The 21,551-nt window shown below is 43.1% G+C and overlaps 1 protein-coding gene across 6 annotated transcripts in view; it reads left to right on the plus strand.

The window, feature by feature from the left end:
- DAAM2 (dishevelled associated activator of morphogenesis 2) overlaps positions 1 to 21,551 on the plus strand; it is a 247,532-nt gene that overhangs the window by 220,325 nt on the left and 5,656 nt on the right. For all 6 annotated transcript variants that reach the window (XM_066618643.1, XM_066618647.1, XM_066618644.1 and 3 more), the window contains 2 exons: positions 4,697 to 4,828; positions 16,866 to 17,036. In XM_066618643.1, the coding sequence (XP_066474740.1) occupies positions 4,697 to 4,828; positions 16,866 to 17,036 (303 nt within the window). The remainder of the gene's footprint in view (positions 1 to 4,696; positions 4,829 to 16,865; positions 17,037 to 21,551) is intronic.

The following is a 21,551-nucleotide window of genomic DNA, read 5'->3' on the forward strand; positions in this document are numbered from 1 at the left end:
TCCAGGATCCACCAGTGGGTCATGACCCAAGTTTTGTTGGGTCACAAATCTAAGAAGTCAGATTAGGCTATGTATGTAAAGGGTTAAACAAGCTGCTACATGGGGGGGAGGAGAGCACTGCTACCCAATCACCATTATAGCCATTCCCCTTGGTATTTATAAACCAGGCAGCAACCTCTAGGGCAGTGTTTCTCAAACTGCGGGTCGGGACCCACTAGCTGGGTTGTGAGACAATTTCAGGTGGGTCCCCATTCATTTCAATATTTTATTTTGTACTTTTAACAAACTACTATGTATATTCTTTTAACAATGATAGTAAAGGAAAGTTACTGCTGGGTAAGTGTGGGTAGGATTGCAGCCTAGGATAGCTAAAAATTTTCCTGCTTGATGATGTAACTTCTAGTCATGACATCACTTCCGGTGGGTCCTGACAGATTCTCATTCTGTCCCGGTGGGTCTTGTTGCTAAATGTGTGAGAACCACTGATCTAGGGCCTCTAAAAGTTTGGGAACCACTGCATTACTGCATGCCATCTAATGACAGGGATCAGGACTGTGATCTCTGTTGTCAAATGATGCTTGACACAATCTGGTCCCACTGCAGCGAAGGGGATGCTCCGCTCCCCTCTGCAGGGTCATCTGAGTTTCCAAGCGGCAGTGTGCGCCTGCATGCTGCCTCTGTGGAGCTCAGACTGAGGGAAATCAGTCTCTCGCGTGACTTCTGGTTTCACAGAGGAAACCGGAGATCATGCAAGAGATGCAATTTCCCTCAGTCTGAGCCTAGCAGAGGCAGCATGCAGACATGCACTGCCTCTGGGAGGCTCAGACAACCCTCCAGAGGGAAGGGGAGCAGAGCTCCTCTCGCTTTCGGAGGGTTGGGGTGTGTGCCCCTGACAACCATGTGACCACACGTGGTCGTTGGTTATGCAATCCTGGCGTAAGCTGGAACGTTGCAAAGTGGTGCACACCTGTATATACAATACCATCAATGTATATAGGATCTTATAATGGAACAAAAGCAAGAGATGGATCCCTGTCCAGAAGAACTTGCAATCTAAATTTAGACAGGAGAGGGAGAGGGAAGGATAAAAACATTGACAACCCACAATTAAAGGGTTGAGGGGCTCGCAACATTAAAAATAAACAAGTCCTTAATTTGTATTGTTATTTACTTCTCGCATTTGTATCCTACCCTTCCTCCAAGGAATTCAAGGTGGTATATATGTGAACTGCTTCATTTTTTCCTTCACAACAACCCTGCAGGGAGATTTGAGTAATAGTGTTTGACTTAGAGACTTGCATGACAAGCAGGGATATAAGTCCACCTTTTCTTGGTCAGCAATTTCAGGATACCAAAGGGTTCAAAAGTCAGTCCATGTTAGCAGAGTTGTGAGATTCAGTTCCCTGAACATTTTCCAGGCCATCATGTCCATTTGGCAGACTAACTGGCCCACTTATTGAAGAAAAAAAAGAAGAGGTAATGCATTTAAATGCTGACAGCACAGGGCTAGCTAACAACTTCCCAATCCTAACCAACTTTCCAGCACCAATGCAGCCACAGCGCAGCCCCAATATAAGGGAACAAATGTTCCCTTACCTTGGCAAGGACTCCCTCTATTGCTACTGCCCACAACCACAGAATGCAGCGTGCGCCCCATTGGCATGGCTGCATTGGTGCTGGAAAGTTAGATTTATTGATAATGAAGCTGCAATCCTATACACTCTTATTTGAGAGTAAGTCCCATTAAGCACAATGGGATTTATATTTGCAGAAGCATGTACAGAATTGTTTGGTAAAAGCAGTGGTGAGATCAGTAGTAATCTCAAAATAATGAGAAAGCTGATTGCAGTTTGATGAATGATTGTTTTTACTTGGTTTTGAAAAAAGCATTGTTCTGTACAAACTGAATGAGAACAGCAGAAAACCCAGCACTTGGAACACGCACTAAGCTTACACAGCAGTATACAGACTTTGCTATGAAAAGCAACAGTCTTGAAAGGAAGTGAGTGGTAAAGAACCTTGATATTGTCCTTGACTGACCTCCTGAGGTCATTCAAAGCACTGACAATTTCTTAAGAACAAAACATTCCAGTGTTCCAGATCACACTAGCAGCAGCGGGTCTTTTACTTTTGTTTTAATCTGATCTAAAAGTGAAAGTAATATACTTTTGACTAGAGATATGAGTGTACTTTATATAGTAGTTCGGATGTCCTGGGAAGGAATGTGTGCCAATGTTTGCCACCTTTAGCTCTTGCCAAGCAAGGGCAGTTTTTAAAGCTTCTAAAAATGCCTTGTTTAGCAGGAGAAAGTGCAAAGAATCTGCTGCTCCTTAATAGCTAAATCCATCCATTTCATATTGTCTCAGGGTAGGAACTTTTGCTTGTAGTGTCCGCCATGACCTGGTTTCTGATGTTTCTCTTTACGTCCTTCTATTTCCTGGCCTACTTTAACATTTCACCCCAGATTTCTCCTCCCCTGTATCACCTGAGAAACTCCTTGTCAATGGTCACACAGAAGAAGAGGAAATCTGATCATTTGAAATGTGTGATATCTGCATGAAAAGCAGGAGTATAAGCCATTCCTATAAAGATGCCATAAGCAGGGTCATAGTCCAAGTTCATCTTGCTCAGGGTAGTCTAAGCAAACTGGGAGGGCTTTTCCAGGCTTGCAATCTGAGGTACTTGAAGTGGAAGAGCGAGAAACTGAACCTGGGGCCTTTTGGATGCAAAGCGTATGCTTTACTAATGGAGCTCAGGTTTCTTCTTCAGGGTTATGGTGGTGAATCGTAATTGCGCCTTGTAATTGCTGCACTGCAGCAAACACCTTCCCTTGACGTTTTGATTTCCAAGAAGTCTTGCAAGGAGAGGGCAATGCAGTACAGACATCAGCTGGTCTTGCTGCTCAGTGCTCCAGTCTGCTAGGGGAGCAGATTTTTTTTTACTGGAAACAGCCTTCTGCCCCATAGATGGGGTTTGAAAGGGCAAATCCTGGGATACAAATGAAAGACGTTTCTTCAGCATTCTGGTTGAAACCAGAATTGTACCCAATGATTAAAATAAATATAATATCACTATTTTGATGCTTATTTTTAACCAGGATTTTAGCTGTGTTTTTGAATGGCTGTGTGATTAAAAACTATAAATAGAAATATTTAAAATAAGTGTCCAAGTGCTTATCAGTCACTCCAGTGCCTCCTCCTTCCATACATTCCAACACGACGTCTTCAGTCACCTGAGGGGGCTCTTCTACGAGTACCACCTCTGTCCCAAGTGAGAGGAGTGGCAGCTTGGGAGCAAACCTTCTCTGCAGTGGCACCACAACTATGGAATTCTCTTCCAGGGGAATTGAGAACTACTTCATTTATCATGCCCTTTTGGCGAGGGCTCAAAACATATCTATTTCTCTGGTGTTTGTTTGCTGAGTAGATATTTGCCCTCTGTGCCTCTGAAATACTGCTGTGACTTGACTACCTACCTGGACTTATTTGTTCCCCCAATGGCTCAATGAAATGTGTTAGGTCTTGCTTTGTTTTTTGTTTCACTGTTTTAATGTTAAAATTAATGTTTTTAATGCTGTGTTTGATTTTTTTTCTTTTTGCCTGTTATGATACTTCGTACTTTATTATGGAGCTTTGTAAGCTGCTGTGGGCATTTGCTTCAGTGTAGGAAAGGCAGGATATAAATTTCTCAAATAAATAAAAATACATAATGTATACTCATTGACCAGAATAGTGGAAATGAAAAAAAATGTTTCTTAGAGAAATAAAATACTACCTTTACATTTACCCTCCTATCTCTGCAGTTCAAAGAGCTAGAAACTTACATTTTGAAATGAAAGATGAGTATTCAGGGAAGGGACTTGGAACATCTAGGAGACAGCTGTGCCTGTTCTCAGGTTCTTTTGTGAAAATGAGTTCTGAGCTGCTGGTTACAGAACAATCGTGCTATCTATACCTTCTGCACATTTCCCCTTATGCATGGTTAAATAAAAATGCTATAAACTTTTTTCTTTTTTAATTAAAGTTTCCTTAAACATTATGGGGAGGGTTCTGAAAGATGGGCAGGCTCTCTGAGATCTCCTGAGATCCTGAATATCCTGGGAAATAATATTAAAAATAGATTTCCATTTGATTTCAATCACCTTGTATAATTCTGTGCTCCATCAGTGGGAATCTTTATGAAGACCCTTTCTTTTGTATTCTGATTGCTCTTTCAAACCCTGCCCACCAGACAAATGCTTGCTTTAGAAATGTGACTGCACCAGTTACACTGATCTCATCTATTGCAGTGGTTCTCAAACTTTTAGCACCAGTACCCACTTTTAGAATGAGAATCTGTTAGGACCCACTGGAAGTGATGTCATGACTGGAAGTGACGTCATTAAGCAGGGAAATTTTTCACAATCCTAGGCTGTAATCCTACCCACACTTACCCAGGAGTAAATCCCATTTACTATCATTGTAAAAGTATATACAGAATAGTAGCCTGTTAAAAGTACAGATCTGTAACATTTCCCCAATGCAGTCACATGCCGTGGTAGTTTCAAGTCTAATAATTAAAAATAAAATATTGAAATGAATGGGGATCCACCTGAAATCGGCTCACAACCCACCTAGTGGGTCCTGACCCACAGTTTGAGAAACACTGCTTATTGTATTTGCTAGTTGTTGATTATCTGATCTTTCTCTTTTCTCAGGAGCTAGACTACCAGAAGAGACGTATAAGGGAAGCAGGCGATAGGTTTGTCCCTGTCATGAGCGACTTCATCACTGTAGCCAGTTTTAGCTTTTCAGAGCTAGAAGACCTTCTGAATGATGCAAGGGATAAGGTAGGAAAATACCTCTTGTTGTTTTGTGAAAATACTGTTTGTTGTTTTGATATGTTTTCTCCTGATCCTTAGTACCTGGCAAGCTTTGTTTTCTTTCTTTTTTTTAATTGGACTATCTCACATAGTGCACATATCTGTTCTTTTCTAAAACAAAACAAAACAAAAACGTGTTCTTCCCTGGAAAAGGAACCTAATCTGAAAAGTTAACAACACCTTTTTTCCCTTTGGAACAAAGTATTTCTGGGATTCGAAGTTCTTAGTTTCTTGGACACAATGCTGAAGGTTTGGTGGCAAGTCGACAATGAAGAAAAAACTTTGCAATCTGTGGATCAAAATCTCATCAAGAATCAGCAACTTTCTGTTCTGAATCTGTTCTACCAGTTGTATTGCTGATGAGGTACTGTTAAGGAAAATGCCCATTCTGTTGGACATAATGCCAAACCACAGGGGCTGATACAGTATCTCTTAGCATTCATGAAATTTAAGAATGAAGACAATGATTTTATTAAGTGGGAAAACATGACTGAACCACTTAATGCTGCAGAAGGTTTGGAGGAACCTGGACAGATACTGTCTACTAGCCTCTCAGCATATTCACTGTCTTCTGAAATCCTGTACTGTTTCCAGTATAGTAGGGTATACTTCTCTAATCCATGAAATGTTAGAAGAGAATCAATTTCTTTCACAGAACTCCTCCCTTAAAAATCAGCATTCTGGGAATTGTTTTAGGAGGTGCTGAGCTACCAGAAGCTTTTTCACATGAATGACAGATATGAAACATGAATTGTGGAGTCTGCTGGTAATTAATTATTGCATGGTACATTTTGCCTAGACCACTAGACCTTCTGTGCCAACCAAATATAGGTACAACTTTTCTAAATGACAGGAATTGACTTCTTAACAACCTTCCACTTAATGACAGACTGCATATATGACGGTGGTCAAAGCACAACAAAGAGCCTCTTAATGAGGCAATCAGGTCTCCCATAGCCTGCAGCAGAGTGTCAGTTCACACAACAAAGAGGCTCTTAATGCCAAGAAGAAGCAATCTATCTCCAATAGCCTATGCAGCCTGCTAGTTTCTGGAACAACAACAAAGGCACAACAAAGGCACTAGATTGGGCTGAAGGTTCGCTTAACAACCTAATTGCATAACACTGGAGATTAGAGAACGTATCTCCATTGTTAACTGGCGCACACCTGTAGTCCCTCCAATTACAAATAGATATGGCCATTTTTCTGATCTAACCTTCACATCCCCCAATAATTTTGCAGTGGCTGTGCTAGCCAATATGTACTTAGTGACCTCCAGATGTATACTTGGTAGGATATGTCACATTAAAAGCATCAAAGAGCAAAAATGTAGACTGCAATTATATGCTGATTTCCTTAGTAGTAAGCCCTATTGTACACAGTGGAACTTACTTCTGAGTAAACATGCACCTGGGATTGCACTGTTAATTTATATCTAAATCACTGATGTGACCTATTTCACTAAGTGGGCCAACTATCTCTTTTGTTTTAGGGCATACCTAAAAGGTGAGGCAGATGTCCTCTTCTAAGCATATTATTTGAAGCAGAGAAAACATTTCTTCCTGATATGATGGGTAATGCTTTTGTGGGGTCAGATAAAAGCTCCATGTCTGAAGACATACATACTTTTATAGTAACCTGCAGAATAGGCCTTCAGTTTATTTGCTCCTGAAGTTGGCAATAAGCCCTTAGGCTCTAGGATGGGAAAGGAGCCATAAGAAAAAACAAAACAAAAGACCTAAGAATGTTTAAAGGAGAATGAGTCATAATGTCAATAGGGTGTAACGATGGCAAACCTACCCTGGTTGGCTGGTAGCAGTACCAAACAAATATGTTTTGCTGTAAAACCCATTTTTTCTCCTGTTGCATCAGTAGCTTGCAGAGAGGCAACACCCCAGCATTATGATGGAAACTTATTTGAATTGCTGGATTTCCTCATTTTTCTGTGGATGCAACTGCAGGCACTTCAAAAGTAACAGCAAAATTCGAGAAGCTGTATTTCCCTAAAGGTAGCAATTTTCAACCACTGTGCCATGGCACACTGATGTGCTGCGAATGGTCCACAAGGAGTTTGGGGGAAGGTCATTTATTAGTAGGGCCTTTGGGAGATGCGAGACCCCCACCAGCAGTGCGGTGTGCCTTGTCAAGCCACAGCATCAGTTTTTTGACAATTGACAATTGTCAGAGTGCCATGAGATGACAAAGGCTGAAATTCACCACCCTAAAGGCTGACTGCATCATATCACATCCCCAGGTGCTTCATCTATTTTGTGTTAAATGTCTGTTCCTGGGTTGGTTGAAGTATTTCACAGGGTTGATGGTCTGTCGTATTCTGAAGGTCCATGACTCACCTTCTCATATGCTGCATGATTTCCTTGGGCTCTTATCACCAGAAAGGAGCATGAAGATGGATAATAGGGCACCCTTCCCCTTGTTTTGTTAATTCTGTGTCACTTCATCTGATATGTGGCTGTTGTGTTTCTGGCATTTGGCCTGCTAACTGGTTTGTTCCCAATTTTTACTGCACAGCAAAAGGAGAATGTATTTATCTAATATGTTTGTAAACCTGCCTTTCAGTCATAAATGATGCATCCTACTTTTTTTGCAGTAAAAACATAGGGTAAGAAACGAATACAAAACAAGGATATAAAACAAGCAAGTAATGAAACGAAAGTGAGGCAGCACATTTAAAAACAAAACCAAACCCAGAGCATAATAAATGCCATAATATAGCAGCATCTATATGCTGAAAAGGTAACCAGAATTAAAAAGGGTTCACCAACAAGCAGGAGACCTACAAGAATGGAGCAAATTATGCCTTGGAGAGAGGGAGAGAGTTCCTCAGCCTTGGCATAGCTACTGCCCATTGGGAATTGAGGGGAAAGCCAAAGTGTTCTGACCTGTGGGCAATTTTAAAGGAAATCAGCAGGACAGCTCCATTCTAAGCCGTTGATGCTCTCAATCCATTGTTATGCCACAGCATAGACCCCAGCATGACCCTACAAATTCTTCATATTTAGCATGTTGCTTAATTCAGCCCTGCTATTTCATATCATGACACATGACAAGGCCTCGTTCTCTGTGTTATGTTATTTCAGAATGTGGTGCCACAGCTCTTCCCTGACCTTTGTAAGTAATAACAGTCACTTCTCTGTGAGTGTGTCTGTTTTTCATGGCTAAAATGGTTAGCCTCACAGTGCAACGATCACGAGGTCACTGCAAATGCAAACGGGAATTTCAGTTTTAAAATGGGGAAATGGACATGTTATAAAAATGAAATACACATAGTGTTTTATCTGGGTTTGCTCAAAATTAATGTCTTTTATCTTAACAAAACAAGCCTGTTATTTCAAGCTGTCAGATGTCTGTCTTGAAACCCTGGGTTAATATAGGATTGGCTTGGATACTGGTTGTATGTAGAGTTTTGCTTCCCAGACCCTTCACTTTTTGTTTGGCTTCTCTTCATTAACGAGACCTTTGTTCTTGGGTTGTTTTCTTGCTTCTATTTCTGTCTGGACCTAGTGGCCTGAGGGAATAAAATATAACTAACAAGCAAAATGTAGAGTGAAGGAAAGTTAGCCAAAATTTACAATCCAAAAGGCCTGTTTTTAATGGGGATATTACCTGTTGAATGAGCTCATTGTCTAGGATAAGTAGAAAAATGCTTCCCGTCCCCAGTACAGAAATTGTTAAAGCCAGATGAAAGGGTCTTGGGGCTCTGTATGAACCCATGTTCTATGGCCTCATCTGTCTTTCTTTAGCACATCACACATAGAAATACTGAATCACTTTCTACCTGTAATGACATCTGAAATCTAGCTCAGTATAGATGATGTTACCAGGAATGAGAAAAACCAGCGTGGCTTGACTCAAGTTGAGACATTGAGTCACTGCCCCCCATGACTCAACTTGAAAAAGAGTCATAACGGGAGCACTTTCTGAGTCTCCGAGTCACCCTTTAGTGACTCTAATGGACTTGTCTAGTTGGCTCCCCCTTTAAGAGGCCCACTGTGAGAAAAACGGGGCTGCTGTCCGGGAGTGTATGTGTTGGAGTTCTCTTTACTCACTCCCCTGATGTCCCCAGCCATCTGTAAACAGGGCGGGCAGGTTAGGAGGGACTGCAAGAGAGCAGGGATGGAAGCCACAAGAGGGAGGGAGGAGGGTCACCAGCAGCAGCTGGGAGACTTACCTGGATGACCCAATCCTTTGCAGCCCTACTCAGTGTAATCCCACTGCAGCTGGTCATTCAATGAAGTTCTTTCCCTCCCCACCAGCCATGCTGGCTCCTCCGCCTGCCCTCCCTCAGCCAATGGAAATATTAGAATTCCCATCCTTTGTCCAATGATTGTCCATTCCTTACTCCTTTCTATCAAAAATGGGAAAAGAGAGCCCAGTTCCGTCTCCTCCCTCTGCTCACATTAACCCTTCCCTGACTCCTGGCTGGAACTGCTCACCAATCAGAATGCTTGCCCCACAAGTTTTTCCATGCTGCAGAAGCAGTAAGCAAGCACCCCCAGACACAGGCAGACTCGAGTCTGCATGCGTGGGGACGAGTGCAGAGTCAGGGGGTCCCTGACTCAAGTCTTTTTCAGAGTCTTCAATGTGCATGATTCAAGAGTCATGCATTTTAGCAACCTGAGTCCAAGTCACTGACTCGAGTTCTCAACCCTGAATGTTACTGCACACTTGTTAGGCCCTGGTTTTATACAGTTTTTCATACCTAAGAATGTCGTCACTGCTCTTTTGTGATATGACATAGGATAAAGAAACATTATGTAACATTTTCGGGGATTTTAACATACTCATGAAGAGTGGCAGATGGATTCCCGCAACATAGCAAGGAACTTGCCAATCACACCTCCGTTGTGGCTAAAACCCTAAACTATAGCATAATGATTAGCTTATTGATTAATCTAGCCCAACTAAGGAGATTTTGACATATATAATATGAGCAGGAAAGAAGAGAATTTGAGCATCATCAATGCTTGGCTACCATCCCTTAGAAATATTAGGATCCAGGAATTTGGAACAGGAAAATGACTGGGCTGTGGAAAGAAAGCGCACAGTCCTTTAAGGTAAACAAGATCGGTGAACATGGTGAACAAGATCAGTGGACAGTTAGTGCTCTGGGGTGAGAGGAACAGCCTGTGGTTCTCACCTCTTGACCTTTGAAAATGCCCCCCATAGTTGTAGGCGAAATGTTCGGAAATAAAAATCTTCATAGACGACGGCCAGGAAGCCTGAATATTTCTTACTACAACACTAAGGAGATTTTTCTATGTATTAGTAAATAGGTGCAATTTACAATTCCAATAGGTTGATCTTTTCCATTGCCATAATCTTTCCATCACACAATGCAATTTTTTTTCTCTTTCTGAAGCTGTATGGATTAAGAATTGAGATTTTTGTTTTGTGCTTTTTCTTTCAAAGTAGGGTTTAATCACACTAGGGAAGGGAAGTCAGGTTCCTGTTTCTGCTAAGCTAATTGAAGAGAAGGGCTTTTCCCTACAGAAAAGCCAATCATGCCTGGAAGTGGTTGCACACGTTTTTAAGCATTTGCCAACATAATGCTCTCAACAAGAGAGGTTTAATTCTAATTGCTATAACATGCCCCGTCAATCTGTTGTTCCATACTATCTTCTGCGCGCACCTAGTGTTCTTGAACAAGTTCCTTTCCAGCTTCTGCTGGAGGAGCTTACAACTTTCGCTCCTCATCAGGCCCTTTGCTGCCTTTGGAGCCAGGAATTGGAATTTTTTTTTTCCTGTCTGTAGCAGAACTGAAGCTATTTCTCATGCTCACTTTATTTTTCCTCTCTTCTCTCTTCCCACCCCCACTTTCAAAACTGGAATTTTTTTTAGCAAACCAGATGTGCTTCCCAGGGCCTGCAACTGCTCCATTCTCAATGGACTCTCTGTATTTGTCAAATCACGAGTGCTTTGCCATAGAAACTGGTTACAACTGACTAATAAGGGAGGAGGCTAGAATGCATAGAAATTCCGTGATACTGTTTTGTTTGGTTTTAAGCAACAGAAACACATACAAATATTATTTAATCGTACTCACAATGGCCCTTGTTTTTGAAGGTTTAGCCGCTGATGGACAGTGAGAATCACTGGAATTAATGTTTATTTTATATATAAATGAATGCCAAGGCCTAATGCAAAGTATTATTTTCTGATTTTAGTGGGAATGGTTTAAAACAGGGATGGTGATGTTGCTCTCAGCAGTTAAGTACACATTGGAAGCTCCTGTGCATCACAGATAAATTACCAAAAAAACTCACTATTAATTCTTAGTGTCAGGTTACCTCTCACTGAAAACTAAGACACATGTCCTTGTGATAAGAACATGGGTTGAGTGGATCTTTGCAGAACTCTGGCAGAGCAGGAAAACGTTGCATCCTTGCTTCATTATGCAAACAGTTTGCAATTCATGCAACTATTCAACCAACCCCTGAGTGGCAATTTTGCAGTGTCATGGTAATTATGAGTTGACCCTTGAGCTTTGCATGTACAGAAGCAAGCACATGACTGCTCCAGCACATCCTGTTCTCTTGATGGATCCAGTCCATGAACGTATTCCAGCATGCAACTTTCTCCCCCCTCTTGGAATCAACAAATGGGTATGCTAAAGTTGTTGAACTGTTCCTCTGGCATTTGGAAGCAGCTAGTGACCCCATACATATATACATACATAGGTATTTTATATACTGCCTTTCTCTGTTTTTTAGACAGCATTCAAAGACAGGCTAGTCGAAAGAGGCCCTGAGACTCCTTTTGGAATGTAAAGGGTTAAAGAGACCACTGTGAGAGAGAAAGTTTGAGAATGGCTGGTGCATGCCATTCTTCTTTTTTCTTTTCTCACCTCAACAGCTCATCTTTGTGGGACTATTTCAATCTTTGCTCTTTTCTTTCAGTTAGTTGCAGACCCCCCCCCCTTTCTCGCCATTGCTAATGGAGTTTCTGCAGCCACTTAATTTCATTGGCAGGACTAGCAGTGATCGTGTGCCGCTGTTCCACTTTCCATCTCCTTGTTGAAACAACTTTATAAAATAAACAACTGTCTAAACTATTTGCTTTGGCTGAAGGAGGAATTCAGTGGAAAGGGAGAGCAGCCCAGTGCTAGCGCTGAACCTACAGACCTGTTATGCCATAAGTTGGAGTGGGTGGCTTGAATTAATTTAACAAAAATACATTTACCTTTCCTGTATTACAGAGTTAAAGAGCATGAATTTTGTATTCATGTATTACATGCTGCTGTGCTTTAGCCATGGCAGAATTAAGCACTCTCTCAGGTGAGATAAGTCATAATGGTTGCTGAAGAGCTGTTAAGGCCAGAGTGAAGAAACAAGTCAGGCAGGGAAAAGCAATTGGCCAGGAAGACACTGTAGCAGCAGGGAGAGATTTCAAGAACAATGAGATCAGAGATGATCACTTGATAAGAGCTGGAAGGTGATCTGGAAGCTTTTTCAGGTAGAATGGGATCAAGAGTAGTGATTGAGCAGAAGGAGAATGTAGCTCCGCAAATATTCAAGTGATAAATTGAATAAATATTCTGAGCCAAGGATGTTGTACAGAGGCAAGGTACCAACCCCAGGAATGCTGGTACAGGTTAGGCATCCCTTATCTGAAATGCTTGGGACCAGAAGTGTTTTGGATTTCAGATTTTTACATATTTTGGAATACCTGTATATACATAATGAGATATTTTAGGAATGGGGCCCAAGTCTAAACACAAAATTCATTAATTTTCATATACCCCTTATACACATAACCTGAAGCTAATTTTATACAGTATAGGTTGAGACTAATTATTTGCATGGGTTCCGTTCCAAGCACTCACTTTTTTTAGGCAAAAAGTTAAAAAAAAAGTCATGTTGGTGCTCAAACAAGCTCTGTATTTCAGAATGTTCTGTATTTCAGAATTGTGGATAAGGGGCACTCAACCTGTACAAACAAGTGAGACATTAGAGAATCAAGTTTAAAAAAAAAAAATAAAGAAGTGAGATTAACAGTGCAATCCTAATCCAGCCCCCTGAGCCAGCATACGCCTCTTGTGTGCCAGCTCCAGCTGTCACAAACATGCCATAAAGCACATTTGTGCCAAATCAGGAGGTGAGGCTGGCGCACGAATGTTTGGGACAGGTTACGTTTGTTAAATTTGTTAAGCCAGGACAGGTTAAGTTTGTTCCAGCCGCATACTGCCCAAGTGGGGGTGGGGTCAGTATCTGGCTCTTTGGCCAGATCCTAATTCCGCTCCCGAGGAGCCCAGCATTACACAGGCTACTCGAATCTGCACCACTGATTTAGGTGGCACAGCGCTGAGTAGGCCCATAGGGCTGCCTGGGGAGTTGCTTGGAGTAAGGGGAAATAATCCTCCAGCCTGCCTGTTCCAGCGCAAGTTAAGGTTGTCATGATGCCAACTTTCTCACTAAATTCCAGAGTCCACACTTGGGTATCAAACTTGAATGTAGTCCAGGGTATGACTTCCAGAAAGATCCAGAATCTAATTGGCTTCATATTGTTCAGTGATGGATCAGCTCAACTAATTAACTATTCCAACAGCATAGGAAGACAAAGTGTTTATTTATGGGCAGCCCAATACTGAGCTGCCTGGCACATGGGGCTGCAGCAGCGCAGAAAATTGCTGCCACTGTATCCAGCGCACCCCAGGCAGCCACCGCCACCTCCTTGGAAGAAGGGGACTTTTGTCCCCTTCCCCCAGGTAAAGCGAGTAGCCCCGCAATGGGGCTACTCAATTCTATGATGACCCAAAGGTCGGCGTAGAATGAAGAGTGTCTGTGTCGGGCGGCCAACCCAATATGAAGGCTCAGAATCTGGTGAATCTTTGCTCCACCAGTCCCACCTCCTCTCGCCCCACTCCCTCCCCAGTCACACCTCTCCTCCCTGCCCTCTCCCTGTCCTCCCTTTGCCTTCCCCCGTCCCACCAGAGCACCCCCTTCCCGCCTCCCCCCACACCCCCACCTACCTCTCCACTGCCTGCCATTCCGTGTGACTGCTGAGCACATTGGCGGTCCAGTGCTCCACCAATGCTAGGGCTCGCGTTGGAATTGGGCCCTTAGTCATTTCTTCAAATTTCACTAATTACTGTTTTTTAATAAATTAAAATAGTCTCTGCCGGAATGGCTTATAATCTAATGTCCCAACAAGACGTAATGCAATAAATGCACAGCTGCAGTGAAAACAAAAGCCATGCAACTAGCTCCCTCCCCCACCCACTCCACTTCATTGACTGCTGCTGGCAAGGGATAGGAAATCACATCCAGGCTGTGGAGGGAGCTAGAGACTTGGCTGCTCTAAACTACATAGGTGAAAGTGTTGAGGTGTGTGTGAGAAAGTGAGAGAGCATGTGAGGGCATAAGTATATGTTTCTTGGCAAGAAAGTGCATATTTTTGAGGACTTGTGGAAAAAAATCCAGTAATTGCTGTGAATTCACCATATCTAAATCATGGCTGCCTTGCGAGTGATGTCTTGCCAGTTGGCACTTACCAAAGGCTTCCTCTAGCCTCAAACCGTTCCTTTGTAAAATAAAGGTCACTTGTGATGTTTCTATTTTTTCTTTTCATGTCAGCACGGGAGTACTACCCTCTTGCTCTGCCATTCATCAACCACAACTGATCTGACCGTTTTGTCAGTTCTCCTAGGAAACGACCTTTTAGATTGGGCATGAGGTTTCTTAAGTGAGAGACTGCTCAGCAAAATGCCAATACTAACATGCTGTTGCTGACTTTGGCTTTGCAGGAGATTAACCTAAAAGGGAGAGAGATTGGGGAGACATAAGTACCATTTAACATACAAAATTGCTCAAATCATTGGTCCATCTAGGTCAGGGGTGCCCAAACCCCAGCTCAAGGGTCATTCGTGGCCCTCGGGGACTCCCAATCTGGCCCACAGGGAGCCCGTAGTCTTCAGTGAGCCTCTGGCCCTCCAGAGATTTGCTGGAGTCTGCGCTGGCCCAATACAACTGCTCTCAGCTTGAGAGCGACTGTTCAACCTCTTTCGCGAGCTGTGGGCTAAGGGCCCCCTCCATCGCTCACTGATTCACATTTGTGATGCTTTGTGCAAGGCCTTTTATAGGCCTTGAGCTATTGAAAGACCTTTATTCATTCATATAATTTCCATCTCTAATATATTCATTTATGTAAATTTATTCAAATTTTAAATGTAAATTAATTCTTTTTTTTTTTTCTCTCGGCCCCCAACACACTGATGATGTGCCCCTCCTGCCAAAAAGTTTAGACACCCTGATATAGATTAATCTCACCTATATTGGTCCATCTAGATTAATCTCACCTTTACTTTTACTTTTCCTATATACTGATTGCAATGGGTGTCCGGGGTTTCAGACACAGGTCTTTCCTAGCCTTACCTGGTGATGCCAAAGACTGAAACTGTTACCTTCTGTATGTATTCTACTGCTCAGATCTGCATAGAATTTTGTTCCCCACAACAGCAGCAGTGCCTCACTGAGTGGCAGAGATTATTACCTTAGATATTTGACTATAAGGCAAGAAATTTCTGCCAATAAATAAACATTTCCGTATCTGTGAGGTTACTCAGGGGTCAGGGTTGTTCAGACAGAGGACAATGCAGAGATAATTAGAGGAATTAGAGGGCTATTAGTCTCCACGGAATCCCTCCCAGAGCAAGCTGCAGCCAAAGTTAATCTTTTATTCTCCTCCTAAGAAAAATGAGATGATGTGGCCCTCCTGCCAAAAAGTTTGGACAGCCCTGATTTAAATCAAGCAAGCCTCATTCTCTTTAGAAGTCCCTTCTGCACCCTTCTTCTATTTTGCAAATGTTTGGCAGAGGACTGTTTTTTTAAACACCAGGATGTAATCCTCATTTCCATTTGAAACTAAGTCCAAGGCTGCACCATTACTTCAGAATAACACCCATAGAGAGCAATGGGGTCTACTTCTAAGTACATAAGGTTGCAACTATGTGTAGCTGCACTTTCTCATACTCATTCCTTGTTGCTTATCACTCCACTGTGAATTAAATTGCACACTCTCAGTTATACATTATACCTTGTATATGTATAGCCTCTGGCTTAATACACCAGGCACCTTAAAGAAGGATTTGATCAATAGTTCTACAAGCATGTTGTTTACAGTGCACTTACTCTGATAGTGTTTACAAAAAGATTGTGAAGACCAGAATTTTAAAAGTTAATGAATAAAAATGTATCTTATGATCTTTTACTATATTTTTTTAATAAATTGGAGACTGCTCAGTTCTTAGGTAACAATTACTGGTAGGTTATTTTTCAGGATCTAAAATCAGACAAAATGATAGTCAGACACGCCCCTAAGTTTAACACACACCCAGCTTATCTGAGAGTTATAGAAAATTCCATGATTTTGCTCAAAACCTGCCCTCGACTTATCTGTAAGGTCGGCTTGTGCGCGAGTGTCTGCAGTAAGACTCAATCTTTTAAAATACCGTCCTTGTTTGTGTGAAACCAAACCACCAAAACTGCTCAAGCCTTGTGATCAAATGTCTTATGTCCAAGTCAAAGTCTATCCCAAACTCTTTTTGGCCCACACCACTGCTGATGATAAAGCACCCCCCCCCTTCTCTTGTTCTGGAAGTGGCCAAAAACAGATCTGACTGCATTTGACAGGGCCAGTTGCGTCATTTTTTAAAGTTAGGTACTGAGCAGTTTACTTCAAGCAGACTGCTGTTTTGGCCCTACTGTAGTGTAATTACGTTGGTGTGTCTCAAGGTGACTTGTCAATAGGGATTGTGGCCTTAGCCACTTGGTGTTTATTTTATGACTTGATTGGCCTGAACCTGGGCCAAACTCTCCAACAGAATAATTAACAATCTTGCAAAATTTTTTGCTCTACAAAACATTGAGGCCAACTTTCACTATGAATAAAAGGAAAGTAAGAGCATTCTCTATGAATTTCTGCCTTTTATTTGCTAGTTGTAATGGTTGGTGTATGTGGTTTTTTTTCTCCTTCCTTTCTCTAACAGTATGCCAAGGCACTGAAGCATTTTGGAGAGAATGAGGGTAGGATGCAGCCAGATGAATTTTTTGGCATCTTTGACACCTTCCTGCAGTCATTCACAGAAGCCAAGCAAGATCTGGAGAATATGAGGAAGAAGAAAGAAGAGGAGGAGCGCAGGGCGCGCATGGAAGCTATGGTGAGGATTCAAGGAGTAAAAACAGAGAAGCTTCAGCAGCATACTGGAAAGCATCTCAGGAAATTCAGAACAGTGTGTGCAGGGACACACTCACACAAGTACTGCATTCACACAAGTACTAGGTCCAGGTGTCTTGCACTTCTCTGACCTGAGTTCCCATCCAGGTTGCCTCTTGGCTTTCCCCCAGCACTGCATGTACTTCGTGTCCCCTCTTTGTCCCATTTACCCTGTGGTATTACACAGTAAGATCTCACTCCTCAACATTTTGCTGTCTGCCTGCTTATGACCCACCAAGGCCACCATATGGAAGGTAAGAAAAATAAACTAGCAGTTTCCAAGTAATGTGGAAATCTGCAGAGAAAAGGTAAATACCAATGGAGGAATCCAGTTTCTTTGTGATAAGGATCTTGTAGGGAAGTAACAGTAATGTAGTGTAGTAATGAAGCAGTCATTTCCAGATATACTGAAAGATGCAACCACCTATTTTTCCTGTTTCTATGACATTCTATTGACCTCTTCTGAGCTCAAATTTCAGCCCCTTCATACCAGAAGTACCTTTACATAAAAGTGACTGATCTGTTTGTTACTGCCAAAGGGTTGCATCTCTGACCAGGAAAAGTGTTAGGGTTCATACTGTGTTTTGTAACTGAAACCCTTTAGGCCAGTGGTTCTCAAACCGGTGGGTCATGACCCACCAGTTCATGTAAAGCTTCCCCTGTCCCTTTAAGGGGTGGGAGAAGGGGGGAGCTAGAGACACAAACCCCAGGATTGCATTGCTAAGGGGGGCGAGGGGGTGCTTTCATGTATAGTGGGCTTCAGCAAGCAGCAAGAGTTGCGGGGAGCCCCACACAGCCCTCCACAAGTCTCCCCAAGGCTTACAATGTTGACAGACAGCACAGCTCTCCTAATGCCTTTTAAAGGTATAAAAACGTCACTTCTGGTTTTTGGCCGTAAACAGGAAGTAGAATTTTTTACCTTTAACAGTCATTCTGCTAGGCAGGAGGTCTGGCTCAGTTGGTAGAGCTGCCACCTTGTATGCCTGAAGATCTGAGGCTGCCAGTTCGAAACAACTGGAAGTACCTGAGAACTGACGACACGCTGATATACTGATGAGCTGACCCTCGGTGGCAGAGAGGAGTTGCCATCAAGTGCAGCGTGGGAGGCAAAGGGCCAGAGAGAGGCCAGACCGGGAAGGAATCCAGCTGGAAGGAGGAGTTCTATGAAAGACTAGAACTATTCAATTGTAAAAATCCCTACGGGGGTTTAGAACAGCCTGCCTATGTAAACCGCCTTGGATTAAAGTCTGAGGAGAAATCTGACGACCAAAGAAAGGCGGTATATAAATACCTGTATAAATAAATAAATAAATTCTGAACCCGGCAGAAACTGTGGGCAGATGTGCGTGGCCTCTGCTGGGCTCAGAAGACCCTCCAGAGGCATGGGAAGCAGAGCTCCTCTCGCCTCCAGAAGGGGCGTGTGGGTGGGGGTGCCCTCAGACTCAATCCACGGTTAACTGAAACCATGGATATGGGATCTATGGATATGCCCCCCCTGTGATTTGGACAGTAGTGGTTAGCCATCAGTCTACCTCCCTGAGACTGAGAGAGATAAGTTGAAATAGGTACAGTTGCATGGTACCTACTCTAAACTGGACTCCATTAGGAATTTGCTCCACGTAGGGAATGGTTGGATAAAACGGCTTGTCAGTTGGGATCTCCTGGGCTCACCATGCTATCCCTCCTTTAGATCTGTGACAACATGGTGAGGATTGGAGGTCCTATGTGGTAAGTTGCTACAAACAGCTGGGTCCCCATGCAGAGCAGTCTCCTTTTGGTTGTATTTAAGGCAACAGGGATATAACCACTCTGAATCCACCTAAAGCACTTCCTTGGCTCTGGAGATCCTGACTTTAAACTGCAACTCCATTGTAGACTCACCTGATGGCCTAGGGCAAGTCAATATCTCTAATAAGTATCTGTGAAAAGTGAATCATTGTGACCTACCTTTAAAGCTGTTGTGAGGATGACAACATATTTGACAGGCATCACAAATCTACAGAACCGAAGCATGCTGGGCACTTGTCTTGTCGGGGCAGCAATTCCCTTCCTGGCTGGCAGCCCCTCCGATGAGTCCTCAGAGCCCCCACAACAGGGTCCACAGCTTCTAGAGGCTGAGCACAGCGAAACAGCCACGGCTGGGGCCAAGGCTTTGGAAGACAGAGGCGACATGGGCAGAGTACAAGGAGGCATAGAGGCACCAAGGGAGCAAGGGAGAGAAGAGGGGCAGGATCCTGTAACAGATCGTATTACACCAGGGAGAGAGAGGAAGGGGCGGGTCCAGAGAGGGGCACCAAACCCTTTATAAGGCAGGATCAGGCCAGGGATGAAGGTCAGTGGTGGCGAGGAGGCTGGCCGGCCTGTGAGGTACAAGGAGCCACAAGTAGGGAGAAGGATAAGGGTGAAGCAACCCCCTTCCTCCATAGCCTATCTGAGATTTATTGCTCTGGACCTGCAAAGGGGGAGCCACCCCTTTTGCTAGATAGATGTGACCCCTTGTGGGGACCCCATTGAGCCTGAGGTGGCAGGTACCCTGCCCAGGGCCAGTCACAAGGCAATATGTGTTTTAAGTCCCAAGATTCCAGAAACATAAAAGATAAGAAATTGATGCCAGTATTTAGGACGTAATCTATAGCACATGCGTGTCTGCATGCACAGAAGTGTTCCCCTTCTGCTTTCAGGCATCATGTGGTGGTGGAGGAGGGGAGGAATGGCCATTCTTGGGGGCTATATGTACAGCTTGCCTCTCTGACCTTGACGTCAATGATGCAAACTCCCGTCTCCTCTGTTACCTTCCACGTGCACAGTTCATGGACGGCCTTGTTGTCTTAATATCATGCTAACGGTTAAGCTGCCTTGTTTTCTGATTCTGAGAGCTGATTCTTCCAGCTCTAGTGGAGCTGATGAGTTTTACTGTGCTGATTCTGCCACTGGAGCCTTGATCCCCAGGGGTTCATGTGAACTAACCTCCTCTCTAACCTTTGCTTTCCCAAAGTCTGAGAACAGCTCCTCAGCATTCTTTTGTCTCTTTTCATGTTGCCAGCCCTTTAGCTCTAACAACTATGCCTTGCTAAAAATGAGGGCTGCTTTTTGCAATATCCTCCTGTTTTCCTCAACTTAAAGTCAGAAAGATTTGGAGGAAGGAGAGGGCAGGAAAAGCCTACTTCCAAGAAATTCTCCAGGTCTTTTACAATGAATGAATGCGCTTACAGTGGTGCATAGTTTAAAATGTCAGGACTTGTCTTCAGCTTGTTAGCATACAGTAATGAACCATTTTACAGCCAGAGAAAGGCAGAATTGCTAACAAAGGGGCTGCAGAACAATCTTGCTTAAAGAGCAAGAGGCATTGACAGGGCTCTATACTGGGAAAAGGGGTGGTGAGTGCCATTGATGAGGGGCGGAAGAAGAGCTGTGTGTGGCCAGGGCAAAAAGAGCAAAGGGGGTGTTGGGTCATGACTTTGAAAGTATTCCCAACTCCAGTCAAAATCAGTGGGATCTTAACTACTTAATTTAATAAAGGCAGGGTCACACCCTTACGGCCACTTCTTGCATGGTTGGGAGGAAGAATGTATTTGCTTTTCCTTTCTTCCCAAATATTCAGTCTCATGGGGATGCCCTGAATCAGAAGCAAAAGTTCCATCACTCTGTTTGTGTTTTCATCATTGACTTTAGCTGTGCTTCACCACTTGCTTAGGCAATAGCTGTCCCACTGACTTTAGTACATTTAGGGCCCAATCGTATCCAACTTTCCAAGCACCAATGCAGCTGCAACACAGCCCCAAGATAAGGAAACAAATGTTCCTTTACTTTGAGGAGACCTCCAAGACCACTCTCCCACCACAGGATGCAGCACATGCCCCTTTGGTATGGCTGCATTGACACTGGAAAGTTAGATAGAATTGAACCCAAACTTGCAATTAGGTTTCTGGACTAAACTGCATTTTCAAAAGGCCTTTCTCAGATTCATGAAAATGTTCATTTTAGATCTAGCATGATAAGAATTTCACATACTCTGAACGTAGAGGCCAGTTTGATCTCCCTTTGGGAGCTCTTTTTTCAGATCTTGCCTCTGCCAGGAACTCATTAGGAGATTTTAGTCAAGCCCCTTCCTCTCAATCACAGCCCCCACCCCTATATCCTATGTGGGGATAATAACACTAACATTAAATGGGTGTTACATGATTTACAGCAAGGTAATACATATGAAGTGCATTCAACACTCAAAAGCATTATACAACTCTAAGTATTATTTGTTGTATTCACTCAAGCTTGTGCTTATTGATATCTCAAATGTACAAAAATCATTAGTGGGACACCACTTCTTCAATCCTTATTCTTCATCATAAAACCTGAGGAGACTAGATTCAATATCACTAGGTTTGCACATGATACTTTTAAATTTGAACCCCTTTTCTGAGCCATCAGTTCTATGGAGCTTGCCATAAGAGTATAATGAGTG

The sequence above is a fragment of the Tiliqua scincoides genome, chromosome 1, assembly GCF_035046505.1.
Source record: "Tiliqua scincoides isolate rTilSci1 chromosome 1, rTilSci1.hap2, whole genome shotgun sequence".
Lineage (NCBI taxonomy): Eukaryota > Metazoa > Chordata > Lepidosauria > Squamata > Scincidae > Tiliqua > Tiliqua scincoides.